The sequence below is a fragment of the Vicugna pacos genome, chromosome 22 (genome assembly GCF_048564905.1).
Source record: "Vicugna pacos chromosome 22, VicPac4, whole genome shotgun sequence".
In the NCBI taxonomy this organism is placed as follows: Eukaryota; Metazoa; Chordata; class Mammalia; order Artiodactyla; family Camelidae; genus Vicugna; species Vicugna pacos.
This window is the reverse complement of record NC_133008.1, coordinates 12,315,920-12,335,074: the sequence shown is the minus strand read 5'-3', so window position 1 is coordinate 12,335,074 and position 19,155 is coordinate 12,315,920. Positions and strand designations below refer to the sequence as shown.

Sequence of the window (19,155 nt, the reverse complement as noted above, 5' to 3'; positions counted from 1 at the left end):
TCTCCACGGTGCTATATATGTGCGCAGGGAGCCCGCGTCCTTTCCCTGGTGTGATTCCGTCCTGCGCGGCTGTTCTCCGGAACAGTGGTGGTTTATCTCCGTCCGTCTTCTCTCCCACCTAAGTGCGTGCCACCAACTCATGGAAGATTCGATGGACATGGACATGAGCCCCCTGAGGCCTCAGAACTACCTTTTCGGTAACTGCTAGGGGGTGGAGGAGGCCGAGCAGGGCCTGTTGGTTTTGAGGTGGTGGTGGGGGGGTCTCACCGAGGCTTGGGCTGGTGGAGAAAGCTAAGCAGACAGGTGGCTCGAGGGAGTGGGAAGAGAGCTGCCAGCGTCTTGAAATCCAAGGATGGGGAGCCGGCGGGGAGGAGGGGCGGCTTGAAGCTGGGGCGTGAGCGGTCGGAGGCCGAGGGCCTGAGGTAACGTGGAACCGGCCGACTGAGGGTTCGGCGTTGCCTGAGGCACACGGTAGAATTCCAGGCACAATTATTTTCTGAGGTGTGTGAGTCGGTAGGCTTCTGATTCCGGGCCGGTGTCTGATGTCGGGTTCCGCGTTGGTGATCCATGAGGTTGTGTGGGTTCGAGATATGAAGCTTGGGCCTCCTTTCTGGAGGAGAGTATGGATAGCGCCTGGCGTTGTCCTGCGGCCCTCAGGCCTCAGGGTCGGGCGCTCTCGGGCCGAGACTCGGCTTCAGTGCCTCGGCGGGTTACGGGGGGAGGGGAGGCGCGGCCCGGCGTGAGGAGGCCGCAACCGCTGGGAGCACGTGGTTGCCACGTGGTTGGGGGAAGGAGGGGGTGTGGGCGCTACATCCGGGGCTCACTGGTGTCTTGTCACCCCCGAGCCTGGGGGTCCTGGGGCTTAATTGAGGCTGTTGGGCGGGAAATGTTAGGAGAGTTGGTAGGCAGCGCCAGGATGCTGGAGGTCTTTGTTCAGTGCTAACCATCTCTGCCGGTAGTTCTCGTTTAGAGTCTTTTTTTTTTAATCGTCGCGCCCACTTTGCAGATGACGATACTGATGCTCAAGGGAAAGTGACTTAACGAAGGTTGCACTTGTAGGGAGAAATTAGACCTAACCCCATCACCCTTGGCTCCACAATAAGTGATTTTGTCGGGGAGGGAGACCTGCGGAGGCATCCTTCTGTTAAACGTGTCGTTGTATATAGAGAGAGGTTTTGGGGTTTCCCCCTCAGGCACCATGCTAAGAGGCCTGCGTTGGTTTCTCAGTCTCACTGTACTTAATTTTTGAAGCCATTTCTTTGTGCCAGATAAGCTTTGAATTAAGTGCAAGCCCTGCACCCAATTTTTTCTTTATATACCATACTGAGATTAGTTAATTGAGCAGTAACATTTGAGCATCTATTGTAGTAACTATCAGATGGCAATTAAGTGGGATTAAGTTAAGTTTAATTCTGATGGTATTTAAAACAATTTGCCTGTTGTGAATGGTAGTAACATGCAGTATACACTAGGCTTTTCTTATTATTAGCCGTTTTGAAAAATTGGAGTTTCTGATGAATTTATATGATAATTTCTGGTAACTCTTTGTATTGGGAATATTCCTAGGCTATCTCTGTTCCTGCCTTAAAACAATTTCCGAACAGAATTTAATATATATCATTTCTTTTACTTCAAAGATGGAATGTTGACCTCTGTAACGTGTTTTTGTTTTTTGACGTTTGTAGTTTTTCTGTTGTAGATATAAGCTGTTGATGTAGATGTTTACTTTTGGTGGGAGTTTTGGTAGGTAATACTGGGATTCTATCAACATTGTAGGTTAGGTTTGGTTTCAGTTCGTTTTACTAAGTATTTGAGCCTATTTCTACCTGAGAATAGTAGTGTAGTTGAGGATAAAATAGTACATTGGGAAAGTGGAATTTATAAAGCTCTGTATGGATATTATTTGGTGTTTATGAACTTCTGTGTTTAAGAAATCCAGAGAGGTACTTTTGCCTTGCCTTTTGGTAGAATAGTGAAAACTAGTTCAGAAGTTAACTTTTTGGTTACCAGCACTGAAGTTTTGTTATTTTCTCTGTATTATAGTTTTTTTTCTTCATTTACAGGTTGTGAACTAAAAGCCGACAAAGATTATCACTTTAAGGTGGATAATGATGAAAATGAGCACCAATTATCTTTAAGAACGGTACTTAAAACTTTTCAAAATAAACTATATCTCTTGTTTTGAACTTCTTAGTTCCTATTTGTATGGCCTAGTATTTATTTTATAATAGTATTTTTATAACTGAATATTGTATATACTTAATTTTCTTTATGTATGTGATACAAAGCTTGGCATCTTTACCACTCATTTGGTAATTGTAATGAAAGTCCAGTCACACTATGTTCAGCTTTCTTTTTTTATGTACTTTCCTTCAGTTATAAAGCCCTTGAGGGTAGTGATAAATAAAAATCTACTTGTTCCCCACAGACACTAGGCTTTATCCTACTACTCAGCCTGTAGGTGGCCAATAAATGTTAGGTAATTTATACTATGAATAGGTGATGACATAAATATTTATGTCATCAAATGTATTTTTATTCAAATTTGCTGAATGTGAGGAATTGTCGCAGTCACATAAAACTTGAAGACAACATTGTGCTTAAATCAGTTTTTTATCAGTGGTAATAATGAAAGGTTTATAGCTGTCCAGCTTTTTAAAAAACAGCGGAATTGGGGGGCATTGTAAAATAGTGGAAGCTCAAGTTGAATTACTGTTTTTCTGTTCACAGGTCAGTTTAGGGGCTGGTGCAAAGGATGAATTGCACATTGTTGAAGCAGAGGCAATGAATTACGAAGGCAGTCCAATTAAAGTAACACTGGCGACTTTGAAAATGTCTGTACAGCCAACAGTAAGGACACTTTCATACTTTGGATTTTATGTCAAAGTCTAATTTTGTTAATTGTTAATTAAGGTGGGTGTCATTTAGATTACACCAAGGAAATAAAATTTGGTTTGGTTTTTCTAGTAGTCACTTGTTGCATCTTCTGTCACTATGGATTGACTGATAAACTCCTGAACATGGTGGTAGCTGCTTGTTTATCAGAGGTGGAAAAACAAGTTCACTAGTTCATTGGCTGATGAGTTTTCTTGTTCAGAGACATTTTAAAATTATGAACAGGTTTTTTACCAAACGTAACCTTTTATTTTCTTCACAATATTTAGTGATTTGAAAGTTTTTTTCTTTTTTTTTTTCAGGTTTCTCTTGGGGGCTTTGAAATAACACCACCTGTGGTCTTACGGTTGAAGTGTGGTTCAGGGCCTGTGCATATTAGTGGACAGCACTTAGTAGGTATGTTACTTTTATGTGTTATGCTGTTTATTCTTCATGCAGTTGCTCTGTTCCCAGTTTGTACTTTATAAAGTATGCTTAGTTCTAGTACAACTGTCTGTAATAGATTCAAATGGGCATCTAGTAAATTATAACTAAAAAAGCTGGGTGTTTTGCATGTAAAACCTAGTATTAGCTCCCAAAATTCTTCTTAAAAATTTTTGTTTTCTATTTTCTGATTCTAATAGAATCTCAGTTTTTAAGTGCTCATCACTGTATGTTAACAATGCCCTTTTCTTCTGAGTTCTTGCTATTGGTTGAGTTTTAGTTTTGGCTGATAAAGGATTTTATTTTAGCTGTGGAGGAAGATGCAGAGTCAGAAGATGAAGAAGAGGAGGATGTGAAACTCCTAAGTATATCTGGAAAGCGTTCTGCCCCTGGAAGTGGTAGCAAGGTTCCACAGGTATAGATGTAATTTAATACCCATAACTTACTCTTGGCTTTAGTTTGGTAGTTTGGATTAGCACTTGCTTATCAATGTGTGTTCATTTTTTTTTTAATAAGAAAAAAGTAAAACTTGCTGCTGATGAAGATGAAGATGATGATGACGATGACGATGATGATGACGAGTAAGTAGTATGCCCTTAGAAACCTGACATAGTTGTATGGGGCGGAGTTGCATGAAAATTATTTACCAAAATTATCTTGTGGAATTAAGTAATTTTTATTAAATGTTAGGTGAATGGTCAATGGTTGTGTTTTTGTTAAATGAGCTGAATTAAAGGATGGAGTATGCAGCATTTCCCAAAACGTTTTGACTAGGTGCTTTTTATTTTTGAGGGAGATTTAGTAGAAAAATTACTAAATGTGCTAACAAGTTAACAAGTCTGGTGTATCTTATGCTGAAGAGTTTGTAATAAAATGGATTGAGCAGAAAGAATCTGAATAGCTCCAGCTGTATTTTGTAAGTTTTCCCTTGATTTTCTTTCCCCCCCACAAAAGATTTTGGTCTGTGGTTATATGGTCCTTAGAAGAAAAGTTTCTAAAAGAGAATAGGATTTTCTTGGAGAATTTTAAGTTTGGTTGTAAACGAGATTTGATGTGTTTTTTGAACTAGATCAGGCTATGGTGAAGTTACAGACACTGCAATAAAATGCTGTTTGTGATTAGTCTTTGCTATGTGAAGCAGTATCAACTTCATTTTTTTGATTGTGAATATCCAGTCCGCATTTGTGAAAGACTTCTTTTCCTACCTTATAGTCTTCGTCCTTTTGTTGAAAATAGTTACCATAAATACGGATTTATGTCTAGACTTTGCATTTCCATTCTACTGGTGTATGATCACTATTCTAATTTCTTTTGCTTTGCAGTTTTTATAGATTTCAGTTTGAAGTCACTTAATTGGAATGCTTCAACTTTGTTCTTTTTCAGGATTGCTTTTGGCTACTTTGGGTTCCTTGAATTTCAATGAATTTTAGGATCAGTTTCTATGGAGAAACCAGCTAGGGTTCTTTTAGGGATTGGATTAAATCTGTAGATTAATTTGGAGAGTTGCCACCCTAATATATACTGGCCCATGAATGTGGGATATGTTTATCTTTTAAATTTCTTTCAGTAACCCCATTTTTATTATTTAAAAAATTAATCTTTTTAGTTATTAAAAAATTACACATTTACCATCTGAACTATTTAAATGTTCAGTTTAGTAGTGTTAATTATGTTCTATTGTTAGAGCTCAGATTCAGTTAGTAATACTGAAAACCATAACTATTGAAGAAAAAGCCCCCATTTGCACCTCTCCCCAGCTGCTGACAACCACCAATCTTTTAGTTTCTGTAAAGACTGATTGTTTTAGATACTTGATATAAGAGGAATCATACTGGATTTGTCTTTTTGTGACGGTCTAGATTGTCTTCTTTCTCTTAGCATAATGTCCTTAAGCTTCATCTGTGTGCTGCATTTGACAGGATTTCCCTAAAGACTGGGTATTCCCTGATGTGTATATGTATGGCATTTTCCTTATTTAACTATTGATGAACACATTTGGGTTGTTTCTACCTCTTGGTAATGGTGAATAATGCTGCAATGAAGATGAATGTGCAGATATCTCTTAAAGATCATGCTTTCGATTCTTCTGTCAACCCCCAAAATTGTGAAAGTTATTCATGCTTTAATTGACTAAACTTGTAGGTTTCTTCACTTTTTCTAGATTTGTTGAGTGCATTGAATCAGTAATAAGGACTTATTTCTTTTGTAGTGATGATGATGATGATTTTGATGATGAGGAAGCTGAAGAAAAAGCTCCAGTAAAGAAAGTAAGATGCAGTACTTTAAAATAGTCAGAAATAGCTAATAACAAAAAATAATGGGCATTTTTTAGTGCTGTTGACTTGTTTTGTACTTATCAAAAGTTGGCTTAGGAAACGATGATCTCATAATTAAAATTGGTCCTGAGTAGTGCTGTCCTGGAAACTTGCCTAATAGTGGGGAATAATCTGTTTTCTTTCTCCATGTGGGCTTCTCCCTGTTCGTTAGCCCTTTTGCAAGCTTTTGTCAGAATGATTGTTTTCATCTTAACCTGGCTGCTTTTACATAGTTTGGGGCAGTTTTATTTGCGCTGATACATCTGTTACGTAGAGAGGGTCATTGAATAAGATTAATTTCTAATTGCAGTCTATACGAGATACTCCAGCCAAAAACGCACAAAAATCAAACCAGAATGGAAAAGACTCAAAACCATCAACACCAAGATCAAAAGTAAGTGGTAACATAACACACAAATACAGACTCCATTGAAGTTGGTAGTTTCCATAGAAGTGGAAGAATCTACTGTCTAAAATTTGGTAGGCCTTTGGAGAATACCTGTAGTTGGTGTTGAAGAGCTAAAATGTGCTTGTTGGTAATCAGTGTCATAGACGGTTGACCCTTGAACAGCATAGGTTTAAACTGTATGGGTTCATTTATACATGGGTTTTTTCAAGTGGTAAATACTATAGTACTGCATATTCATGATTGGTTGAATCTGGATGCAAAGGAACGACAGATGGGGAGGGTTAACCATAAGTTACACACAGATTGTTGACCACTTAACATTGGTTGATGTTCAGGTTGGTGAGAGAGCTAACAGAAAGATTGTCATCGTGATATAAACAGTTGTGTTATGTATGGGTATTTGCTTATTGAAAGATATATTTACCGTATAGTGTAGAGTTTCTCAATGCTGGTTGTATATCGGGAGATTATCATTTAAATGCTATGGTTGTGGGCCCCAGGCCTCAAGCTTCATTAACTTTCTTACCTATTAGGGACCTTCTGGTTTCATTTTTGAAAATACCCTTTTTACAAGAAAAAAAATACCCTTTAAGCGTAGAACTGACCTAGTATTGAATGTAAGTGCAGGCTCAAACTATTTCCTGTTCCTTTTCTAAGGAGTAATTTAAGAACAAAAAATTATTGTTCAGACATGAATTCGTTTATAATGGCAACTTAACTGGTATATAATCGTTTTTACAAGGAAGGGTTTTAAGAATAATTTATTGAGAAAATCCAGGTAGGTTAGATCTTAAGAGCTGTGTGTACTCTTAATGTTGAAATTAGCCCTTTTTTTCCAGGGTCAAGAATCCTTCAAAAAACAGGAAAAAACTCCTAAAACACCAAAAGGACCTAGTTCTGTAGAAGACATTAAAGCAAAAATGCAAGCAAGTATAGAAAAAGTGAGTAAAATTGTTGTTCAAAAACTAGATTGGTTTATTTCTCTCTCAAATTAAACTTCTCTGGGATTTGGGTAGAACCAGGACTCCTCATTTTTTATCCTACCCCTTTTGTGGTGTGAAATTTTTTTAAAAAATGGATTCCTAGTTACTTATGTTAATTCACAATCTCTGCTGATTCTTCTTTGCGTATTTGAAGTTACATATGCTTTATTTTCAGTTATAAGGAATACAGCTGTTAAGATATATTCTGACCTTAGGTGTTAAAATGAGATCAATGAAAACATTTCCCTTGCCTGGTTGTAAGATGCTACAGAGCCAGCAGGGGGCGTATGAGTCTTCTAAAATTGCAAACAGCTGGAAAAGTATAGTCTTTTGCTGCTTGGTGTTTTTTTAAAAAAATTTTACTCTAGTGAGAAACATTTTCCAACAAATTGAATCATTTCTGTTTGCCTTGTGCACCAAGGTGTCACCAGTCAATACGTTTGGTAATATCTTGAATTTTTGAGTGACTAATAGGTTTACATTAATCCTCCTTTTAAGTATTGGATATGTGAGAGGAGGATTCAGCTTTTGTCCTACTTGTTTGTTTTGGGGTGGGGGCTACCCTTACTAGAGAACTCTATACTGGAATAATTGGTTTAGACGCCTTGAAACACGTTTGAGAGAAACTTTGGGTAATATTCTTAGACCCCAGTTATTGAGAATAAATATGGTATGGTGAGGAAGTTACTGACCCCGTTTCCCATATTTTTTTCCTGTGCTCTCTAGGTTCTGCATGGCTTCAGTAGTTTTCTTTTCCTTGTGCAATTATGAATCAATTGGAAAAGTAGCATTTTAAAACCAGAATGTATTTTGCTTTAGTACTACTATAAAACTTTTAGCCTTTGGTATATTGGTCACTGCTCTATTTTTATCCCTTGCATACAGTGCTAAAATGACATATTGTAGGTACCCCTCCCCCTAATTTTAATATGGTCCTATCTCCTTGGTTTAATTGCAGGCACATTGAACAATCCTGGGCACTACTGGTAAATTAAGCCCAAAGATGGGGAGAGAGGAAAAGGAGAGAAATATAGTCCATACTGAGTATCATCAACAATCCAGACTGAAGTCTTCTATTTTAATATCAATCCCCTTTCCTGATTTGCCACCTACCCACGCCCCCTTCCAGGCTGGAAGCAATCTCTTGATCTCTCTCCTAAAGCACTTTCTTTTGACTGCTGTGATTCAGTGAACCTTACACTTTGCTTTTTATTACTTGTGCATCTGCCTCACCTCTTTGACCATGTTTTAATCACCTTTGTATCTCCCTAGTTGGCTCAATAAATCTTTGAATCAAATAAGAATGTATGTGACGGTAATTTAAAAGTGTAAACTATAGTGAGGTTTATTTTCTAGGTGATAGAGGCAGTTAAGTATACCATACCTAAAGTGTTCTTGATCTTTTTAAAATACATAGAAGATTCGGATTCAGGTTACAAGGAAAATAAAGTACCTTGACATTCCAAAGCAGTGATAAACATTTTGAGATCTTTGAAAATATTTGGTGACAAAATACTTTGAAAATAATTTGATGCTAATGCAATTGTGGTTTCTTCCCTGTGCCCGTAATTGAAAGGAATGCCAAATTTTAGAGTTTAATGAAATGTAATACAATTCCCCCCCCCCCATTTTCTTCATATACCCCCTGAATTGACACTTAGATTAGCACTGTGCTGGACCTATGGTCTTGGTACATATTAAGTGATTTTCTTTTTCTAGCAATTTTGGTTGCTTTTATATTACATGATACTTAGAGGGGCTGTATGTTTTGTATTTAGTCCTGAGTGGTAGAGGGTGATGATAAAGCTGACTTGTTACATAATACAGTAGGCAGTCAAGTTGACATGAATGCCTAAAGAATCTCAAGCATAGCTTACAATTTTTTTTTTCCAGAGTGACTGGGGGGGATTTGAAACTTTGACAGACCTTATCAGTGTGAGAATACTGTGGAATACCGTTACTACGTTTTTTCCTAATATGTTGCACAACAGGTCTTTCTAGGCCTAAAAAGGGATTTACTCAGTATTTTTTAAGAATTGAAGGGGCAAGGAACGAATCACAGTGATCCGTATAATAAACAGCATGCAAATCTTTGAGGAATTTCATAAAGTTACCTCCCCAAAATAGTGTTTCTATACTTAACCTTAATAATGCTTTTGTTTCAATAGGGTGGTTCTCTTCCCAAAGTGGAAGCCAAGTTCATCAATTATGTGAAGAATTGTTTCCGGATGACTGACCAAGAGGTAACTAAATTTTCTGGGGACATGGCCAAATCCAGAATTTTTATTGTGATTTATTATAGTTATTTGTTTAGTCTTTTTAGGCATTGGCTTCTTTTAAAAGGTTGCTAACCACAGGTAATACTTGAGATTAAATACATGGAAACTCTTAAGAATTTAGTTGGGATAGACTGAGAAGATTAATTTTAGTACATTTTTCCCAGCTTTTGTATAGCTGGTAAATTATCTCTTGGTTACTGAATTCAGTTTTGCTTTTGGTACTATATTGGCCATGGAAATGAGCTGTGGTTTTCTGTGCTGCTCCATTTGGCTTCTTGAGCAGTCTGGTCTTTGCTTTCTTGTGAGTTGGCAGGGATGATTTTCTCCATAGATCTTATGGGAAGCGCATTTTGCTGAAATCAACCTACGTGTAAAATTTGGAAGCAAGAAGCCAAATTATCATACTCGGTGTATAAAGTCACCTATTAGATTTTGTGAAGAAATAACCTTATTAATGGGGAGGTTTTGTCAAAGAAGAGTCATTTATTTTTACTCTTATTTACAGTTGACTCACAGGCTGTAAAGGAAAATGTAAAAGCAGTTAACAGGGTTGCTTTGCATCATGTACATACAGGACATGCCCTTTGTATAATGGTTGTTTTCAGGACTCCCTGAATCTTCTGTATTCAGCTTTTTTCAGTAAAGAAATATATTACTTAGAGCTGTTTAGTACTTAAATCATTTAAATGGCAACACTATTTTTCTCAGCGATTTAATACTCTATACAGTTACTTGTGAGTTAGCCTTCATGGCCATAGCTGTGAGATGACCAGATTGAGTCTTTTGTTCTTTTAGTTGATATTCTTTTTGTGTGTGTGTATATTTGAATCCCAAATTGCCAGTGTAAATTGGATGAATTTTCTGAGTAGTGGGCATTAAGTAAATATAAAAGTCCTTTTGAAACTACGCAGTATGCAGTTGTTAATTCAGTATTGAAAATGGTGGAAAGTCAGATATAACCCAACATCTATTAACAGGGAAGCGTAAGAGGTGTATTATTTCTACAACTAATACCAAAGAAAGTGGTAAAATTTTTGACTAAGAAAATTGCAAGTGAAGATAAAGTAATAAGCAAAGTTGCAAGGCCTTCCAGACAGTGTAACATCAGCCATACAGCTAAAATGATGGAACTCCCGCTGTCAGAAGTGTTTTCTGACTCCAAAACTGAAAGCATATTTTCAGGTGCCAGGATGAAATTTCTTCAATAATAAAGAATATGATAGCTCAGTTTACTGTTATGGAGACACTAAACGCATCACATTTTTATATAGCATAACTGCAAATGTATATGATCACAATGTATAAAATATCTTCTTTTTGCTTATACAATTTTTCTTCTGAAAAAAGTTGCTTATGAGGATATGGCCAGTAAAATCTCTTCGAGATGAGACCTAGGAAGGTGTTCACCACTCCATTCAGTATTTTATATATTACGTAGGTCAAACAGCATCTGGTATTTTTTTGACATTGGAGTGTCATGAAATTGTTCTTTAGCATTTGTATTTAACTGAAAGATTAGAGAATGATATTTATTGACATGATATTCATTCAGTTCCCTTGCACTTTAAATCCGATGGCTGTGTTTAACAACAGTATTTGTGAGAATTCATCTTTATTTGAAGCACTGAAATCATATTTTTTTAAAGGCCCCTGAAATTCTTGGTGACATTTTAAGTAATTCATTGAGTAGAACCTACTTATTTCTTGTTCATAGTTTTAAATGTCTTTTCAGCAGTAGGATCATGTAAATTAATAGAAGAGCAGTCACTGAAGTTCTCCATTGCTTTGAAGGAACTTGTTGAATCCTTTAAAGAGTTGACCAAAAAAATCAACTTTTTCTCTTAAAGAGGCATTATTTATGAATAGGAAAAGAAACACCAGCTTGAGATAGATAATACTGTACTTAAATGATTGTCTTTTGAAATGGTTTTTTATCACTTGAAGAATTTGGTTCTTTTACATGGATGTTACTAAATACAAGCATCAGAACAAGCAGAATGAATTACGAGTTGAAGAAGGACATAGGAATTGACAAGGGTGCTCCTTTTTTTGTTACTAGTATTTTAAATCATTAGATTTCAAAAATGGAAAAGTAAATTAGTTATGGAAGACGGTGTTAATGTGTTTTAACAAACCAGAAGAGCTTGTTTGAGTAATTTGGCAGAACATGTTCTATATATGTGATGGTAGTGCTACCATGTATTCTCATTAATGAATGCTCAGTGGCTAAAATGAAATAACTTGGATGTGACCACTATAGAAACTGTTAAACAGTGTAAACAAAACATAGACTATAAGGGATTTTTATAAGCAAATCATGCAAAGCAAGGAACCGTTGATCCCATGTCATCAGGGAAATATAATTTGAGAGGTAAAGAGATGTATATCTTTGGTGTATTTGTGGTTTATTTCAGGTATATATATATATTTATGTGGTCCTTGTCCAGGTGCATGTTTTCCTCTAAATCCTGGCAGCCCTACCCTAAAGCTGATGGCATTGAGGCAACGTTGGCCAAAGTGGTTTTGAATTCCTTAACTAAATACACCTAAGCTGTTAAATACGTATTAGTATAAAATTAGTAAAAACTCTTGCTTAGAAGAATCACATGATTTTATGTCTGAATTGAAGTACTTTAAATTATGTTGAAGTATACTTTTTTCTTAATCAGTTAATTATCTAAAGTGAACCTTTTTGGTGTTAGATGAAAAATAGATGCATTGAACTGAACTGTACAAAGAGACGTGTTTAATTTATTGGTGTCTGTGAAGTGTTGTGGTTTTTAAACCACATTTCTTTTTTTTCTTTTCAGGCTATTCAAGATCTCTGGCAGTGGAGGAAGTCTCTTTAAGAAAATAGTTTAAACAGTTTGTTAAATTTTTCCGTCTTATTTCATTTCTGTAACAGTTGATATCTGGCTGTCCTTTTTATAACGCAGAGTGAGAACTTTCCCTACCGTGTCTGATAAATGTTGTCCAGGTTTCATTGCCAAGAATGTGTTGTCCAAAATGCCTGTTTAGTTTTTAAAAGATGGAACTCCACCCTTTGCTTGGTTTTAAGTATGTATGGAATGTTATGATAGGACATAGTAGTAGTGGTGGTCAGACAAATGGAAATGGTGGGGAGACAAAAATATACATGTGAAATAAACTCAGTATTTTAATAAAGTAGCACTGTTTCTCTTATTATTTACTCTCAATACTTTGTCAAAGAAATACATGTACATAGTTAAAAGTCTAAATAGTATCCTCAAATCTCTAAAATAGTAAATAGTTCTGCTTCTCAAGAGTTAACCAACCTATTTTTCAGAGGATTTAGTGCTTTTACCTTCCCACCTCTTGGTAACAGTTAATTATTACCAGATGTTCATCAGACCTTCCTATCAACCTGTCCTGGCCTTTTCATTCCCAAAGAAAATCTGGTGTTTTAAACAGCCTGCAGTAGCCTTTCTCAACTAGGGTTCTTCATCTGAACCAGAACAGAAAATGATTTCTATTTTCTCAGTTTACCCAAAATAGTACTTAACATTTGAGATCTGTGGGGGAAGTTAATTGCATGCAATGGTTATTCGATGAATCATTGGGACCCCCATTATCTGTTTTACCAAGATTCGGTTGCATGATGGTCAGGGGTGGATTTCTGTTCCTCTTGTTTTGCTGTAGTGTATCCTCCAATAGTTTCCTAATACATGGGGGGTCTTTTCTGAGTTTTTGCATATCTGAAAAGAACTTGACTTTTTGACATCAAACTGTATACTGCCTTGTTGGCTGAATGTTTTCCTCAGAATTTTAAATGTGAGTCTTGGCCTAGTCCATTCCATGTTTGTGTATGCTTTTGTATATGACCAGTTTTTCTGAGAGCTAAGTAAGATTGTTTTACTGCTGGTGGTCTGGGGTTTCATAATGTCTTATAGTCTTGTTCTGGGCCCTTGGTGGACTGTGGATCTATTCTCCAGAGACTCTTCTTGGTCTGGGACATTGTCTTGGGAAATTTTAGCCTCCTACTTAACTTAACATCCATTCTTAGGCCGTCTGTTTGATTCTCTTGGATGTTTTTCCTTGTTCCTTTTTGTTTAAACTTAGGAAAGGGACTTCACAAGTTTGTGCTGGTTTTATTTTTTTTAACTTCCAAATGCTCTGGTTCGGTTCCCTGGGGGATGTGGTGTCTAAAGTCTTAAACTTCTCATACCATGCATTGTTTACTTGTTACCCTGCCCCCAGCCTGTCTATATATTGATTAGGGGGGTGGTATTTGTTGACCAGGCCCTAGTTCCAAGTATTTTAATGGAGGTCTGCAGATACTAGCCTTTTCATCTCTGAGATGGTTTTCCAAAGTAAACTTATTTTGGAGGGTGGGGGAAAATGTTGGGACAGTATTGTCTCGTCTAGCCTGTTTTCAGGTGCCTCTTCTAGTCATTTACTTCAGGTTGTGGTTTTCTTCATTGATAATTGAGTTTCTTCTCTTCAGCCCATCTCTGCCCTTGTAGCTTCTTTCTTTTTATATATTTAATGGAGGCTCAGATTTGTTCTGTTTCACTGCAGAGTGCATCCATTTTAGAGGATGTTTATGTACTGCAGATTTAAAAGATGATTACTTTAAATTGATAGGACAATCCCAAATGACTTAACCATCCTACACATTAATTTGAAAAGTTTCTGGTGTTCAGCTACAGAAAACGACGTTAAAGTTGAGCCATCTTCCCTAGATAGTGTTTTACATTATAGTATGTGATGTAGGAGTGTGGTAATTATTAGTATCAGTTGCTTAATGTGTTCAAAACTAGAAATACACTGTATGCTGTATAATATCTTAAAATGTAAGTCTGAAATTTTTAGTATTTGAGTTGCTGCAAGTTAAACCTTTGGTTTAGCTGATGATACTTTTATGTAGCAGGAAACCCAAAAGGACTTGTCACCATTCTGAGGGAAAGCAATTGGCCTTACTAGTCCTGTTCTTAGCTCATAAAAAAGAGTGAATAAGGTCCAGGTAGGGCTTGTGTGTTTTTTTGTTTTTGTTTTGTTTTTTGTTTTTTGAAGGGTAAGAATTAAAGATTTCCCTATGCCTCAGAAGTCACTAGTAGTGCTAGTTACTAGACATCACATCAGCCAACTAAATACAGTAATCTGAAAAGTGAACTACTGCTCCTGGACTTCTGACATAGGAAATCCCTGCTTCAAAGACAGTGACTTCCCTTTGTATGGTACAAACTGCTTAGTGAGATTGGCTATAGTTGGATCAATATTGGCTTAATCGCTAAAAACAAATATACTTGGGTAACCTACTATGGGAAACATTGGAATTTTTTAGTCAAAGCATTTTCCAAGTTTTCTAAGACCAATAAAAAAGATTGCTTTTTCATTGTTCCTGCTATTAATCTTGATTTATAGTGGAGGAAGCTGTAAGAAAAGCTGGTTTATTCTATTTCTGGAGTTTTTAGTACATTTACCAGGAATAATACTTGGTTAAGGTGCGTCTGGGGCTTAGTTGCTGGCTGATGGAGTAACTTCCCTTAAGCTAGTCTGCTGAATATGAGTTTTCTTAATGGCTTAGTCCCTCAACAATACCATTTGTTACTCTGTAGTCATTTTCTTTAAAATCCCCACTTTATTGCCTTTAGTTTGTACCTAACTTTGAATAGTACCTGTAATGCTTTATTTTCATTTACCGATTTTCTGAATGATGGTTTGATGTCTTAGCAACCCCTGAAAGTAACTAGTTTTAAGTATCCTGAACTCAGATTTTTATAGACTTGGATTTCAATCCACTGTGTTGTCAATCTTCTTTTTGGCCAGTGGAATCCCCTTCAAGCTTGCTCCTACCACCACTGACTCCAGTAAGTAGTCTTTGACTTAAACTTCTTGCTTTCTACTGTGACAGAATGTTCCAGGCTTATCTTCATTTCGTTCTCAGTTCTAGAATTGTCTGTTTCCCTTAGGCGCTTTGGTTCCTTTTTTAAGAAGAATGGCGTTTAGAGACCATAGCCTGGGTGGGGAGAAATGGCCAGTAGTGAACTCAGTATTGTGTAGCTGACTTAGATGCAGATGATCAGATCAGACCCTTTGGAAAAGCAAGGGGAAAACTAAGCACTAGGAGGGCAGGGAAGCACTTGTCAGCTGTCTGGAGGAAGCTTCTCTTCATTCGATATCTTAATCACATATGGCTAGGTTATGAGTGAGGAAACCAGAGGACAAAATCAGTTAATGAAAAAAGGCCATTTGGGGAGAGCAGATCAGGCTGTCTAAATTAGTGGGTCCTACAGATGATAGAATGAGGTTTATAGTGGTGTATAAAGCTTGCAGAGCTACTAGCTTGGTGATGAGCGGAGATTATGTTTACATGGTCTAGGGGGTGGTTTTGTTTGAAATTATCCAAGAAAAAAGATTGAGGGTCACAAAAAGTACTGACCCTATTAAAGGTTAGTGATCTGGCCTGTGTAGGTACAGGATTAAGTTGTTTCAGAAAGTCTTAAGGCTACCTTCCAGCCATATCTTACCAGTTGCTCCTCTTCTCATGAACTTGGCAGTAGACATCCTATTTTAATGCTGTGAAAGTTCCAAGAGCTGGTTTTGAGGAAATTTTAGAGCCACATTTGTGCTAAGGGTCTTATTAAACTACTTGATCCTACTGAAGGCTTCAGGCTGTTTTTGTCCTATGTTCTCAGGCTGGAAGTTCATCCTTCTGTCTCCAAAATATTTGTATCCTACAGGCTCCCTGAATTTTGTGATACTTAAGATTAGAAAGAGGTGGGAAACAAGTGTTAGACTGTGGTGCTGTTAGTTACTTTCACTTAAAATGAGATGGGAAGAATAAACATTTAAATTCATACTGTGTCCCAAAGTTAAGGATTAATCAGCAAGCAAAACGGTTAATTGCGCCCCAGGGCTGGCATTCCATTGGACAAGCAGTCAACGTACATTCTCAACTCCCCTTAAGACAGCCAGGGATTTTACAGATGAGAATCTGCTTAGAAAACTGAATTTGCTAGCCGAGAGCTGGGAATTGAACGTAGGTGTGTCTTAACTCCAATACCAAACTTAACACAGTTGGCTGGCCCCAACTACTGTACTTTCTGCCTGGACACAGCTTTTTTTTTGTTGGCCTCCCAACTGCCACTGCTGCACCCTTCCAATGTGTTCTTATCACCTGCAGTACGCTTTTTTAAAAAACTGGATTTTGACCCTTAGTGTCAAAAGTCTTTGATAAGTTGTCAAATAAATGGATATATCCACACTGTTGAGTACTCTTCGGCAATAAAAAGGAGTAATACTGATAAAAAGCAACAAGGGGTGAGGATGAATCTCAAACATGCTGAGCAAAAGAAGCTAGACAAAAGAGCACATACTACATGGTTATGTTGATGTGAATCTGGTGCCAGCAGATTAAAAGCGACTTGAGACTAGTGATGGGGGGAGGATGCTTAAGAGGTGTTTACATAAGTATAAACATTTGTCAAACTCCAAGCACACTTAAGAGGAGATGAATTTAAAAACACCTTGAAGGTGCCTTTGAGAGCTGCCACCTATTAGCTTCTGACAGGTACCTATTGCCTGTTTTCACCCTCTTGCCTGTCGCCTAGCCTTCACCTGCAGGGAAGTGACATCTTTTGCCTGGAATATTTCTTTTGCCTGGCTGGCTCTCCTGCCTTTGGGTCTTAGCCTAAGTTTTACTAATAGGTTTTCTCTATCCCATTGGTTTCCTTCAAAGCACCGATAAGCTTGAATTTCTCTCGGCTTATTTGCTCATCGTCCATCTTGTTTAGTAGAAGTAAGGTGCTTTTTTTAACGCAGGGACTTTGTCTTCACCTAGGGCCTGACACAATAAATAGTGATTGAATGAACTGATGAGAAGTGACTACCAAATTAGTGACTCTTATTAAGTGCTCTATGAACGTCATTCAAATAGAAAAGTCTCATTTAAGATTCATCTGTATGGTAAATTGATAGGTTTGAAGGAATGAATGATGGGGAAAAGGAAGTTGTGGTAAGTTCTTAAGGCTTTTGTGTGCACCTGGATCATGAAAAAGATGGAGTAACTTGTGGACTCAGTGGTTTCAGAAATGTATAATCACCCAGAAGAAAATAATGGTGTGATTTTTTTTTTTTTTGCAAGGGGCAATGGTTGTTTTCTTTTCTCCTTGGCCATGCATTTGAAAATTCTGATGTTTTAAGTATGCTTGTACTTGTACAGAATGTATGCATACCACTTTGTTCTTTGTTTGTAAATTAACTGTTATGAACTGTACTTTTTTTATAATAAACCAAACCAACTTTCTTAAGGCTACCTTTGTAATCTCTCCTGTACGTCTTGAGCCTTGAACTTTGACCTCTGCAGCAATAAAGCAGCGTTTCTATGACACACCTAAGATTGTTTTTTTTTTAAAGAAAAGAGTGCAGAGTTATTACATTTTTAAGTGCTGCATTTAAAAGATAGTTACTCAGAATTCTCTAGTTACAGTAAGTTCTTACAGAGTATCCCTTCTGTAATTTGTGATATGCTGTGCCTTTAAGTGTACTTTTTTTTTTTCACTAATAGTTTACTACAGCACCTCAGCACGGTTTCTGTCTAGGTAACACATCACTATATTTTGTTTCTCAGTCATTAGGTGTGATTGAATTTCTTTTGCAGTTGTTATAAAAAAATCTCAAATTTCTAAAGCTGCAGAATAAAACTTTTTAAAAATAAAGAAAAAAATTATGTGGTAAAATAGGATTCGGAGTCAAAAGACAGATTCTCTTCAGCAGTAAATTGAGAATGATCCTGTCTCCCTACTTCATGAAATGGTGAAGAAAAAAGTGGTGTGATACTAACCTGAAAGCCGTAACAAGGATTATTAATAATAGCTAAAACCTTGGGAGCCTCATTGTGTGCCAGGCTGAATGATTTCATTTGGTAACTCACAACAACTCTTAGTTGCTGCTGTTCTTAGCCATGGTTTGCAGATGAAGAAGCAGATTCTCACTTCTGCTTGCTGGAACTTATGGAAGTCAATGTTGGAGGCAATATTCAGATCCAGGACCTCCGACTCGAGTTTATGCTCATACTCAGAAATTCTCTTGACTGGATTTTTGGGTCAATCTTATTTTGGGTGATAGTTTTATTGTGAAATAAACAAACACTATCTGAGCCTTGAAAACAACTGCAAGCATTTTAGAACATAAATAATTATATACCCAGTCCATTCAAAACTAATAGAAACCAGGAATAGTATAGAATACTGGAAGTATGATCCTTAGCCAGGAGATGCTTCAAACACCCCACGTTAGCAAATAAGCCAAAACCACCTCTTGACCGATCTATCAGGTCTTTACACAGTAAGATTAAGGATGGTGGCGATGACTCAGGCCGCAAGGGGAGCATTTCTGTCCAACTCTGTCTTGTGGTTGGTCATTGCATCCTATCTTGGGATTACCAGTTCTGGTAATGAGAATGCCTAAGTAAATTCAGCCTGGTGATTCACACAAGAACTTTCCCCATAATTCAGTACCTAGTTTTGAAAAAATTTCCTGCACTTGTGTCCAATGCTGAAACAGAGGCTATCTGTTTAAGAGATCCTCACCTTCAAAAGGGAACTTAAAATAGCGTGTTAGAGAGGTTTGATAATCAGAACAGTTGCTGATATTTCATTTTTCATGACTCTAGGAAGCAGCACTGTGACAGCACCTACCTCACTTTCTCTAGAAGTGAAATGGGAGTATCAGCCGTAGCCAGTGACACAGGAAGTTTTTAACCAAATAGTCTGGATTCCTGACTTTTGCTTTTTGAGCTTCTCCAGTTTTTTCCCCACTATGACTTTCCCCTTAACATCAGTCCAAAGCAGAGCCTGGCTGTCTGGGGCTCTAGACAGAGTGAGGCT

At 37.3% G+C, this 19,155-nt stretch overlaps 1 protein-coding gene across 2 annotated transcripts; it reads left to right on the top strand.

The window, feature by feature from the left end:
• Nucleotides 1-11: 11 nt before the first annotated feature.
• On the top strand, nucleotides 12-12,472 carry NPM1 (nucleophosmin 1). 2 transcript variants are annotated; one of them, XM_072947245.1, is made up of 11 exons: nucleotides 14-197; nucleotides 2,064-2,143; nucleotides 2,731-2,850; nucleotides 3,198-3,291; nucleotides 3,627-3,733; nucleotides 3,835-3,899; nucleotides 5,528-5,585; nucleotides 5,944-6,027; nucleotides 6,882-6,983; nucleotides 9,194-9,268; nucleotides 12,115-12,472. In XM_072947245.1, the coding sequence occupies exons 1-11, from the start codon at nucleotides 140-142 to the stop codon at nucleotides 12,151-12,153; spliced, it is 882 nt and encodes a 293-aa protein (XP_072803346.1). In that variant the 5' UTR covers nucleotides 14-139; the 3' UTR covers nucleotides 12,154-12,472. The 2 variants fall into 2 exon arrangements, with proteins under 2 accessions (XP_072803347.1, XP_072803346.1); XM_072947246.1 differs by lacking the exons at nucleotides 9,194-9,268; nucleotides 12,115-12,472 and adding an exon at nucleotides 7,984-8,323 and having other exon boundaries at nucleotides 12-197.
• Nucleotides 12,473-19,155: the final 6,683 nt, after the last annotated feature.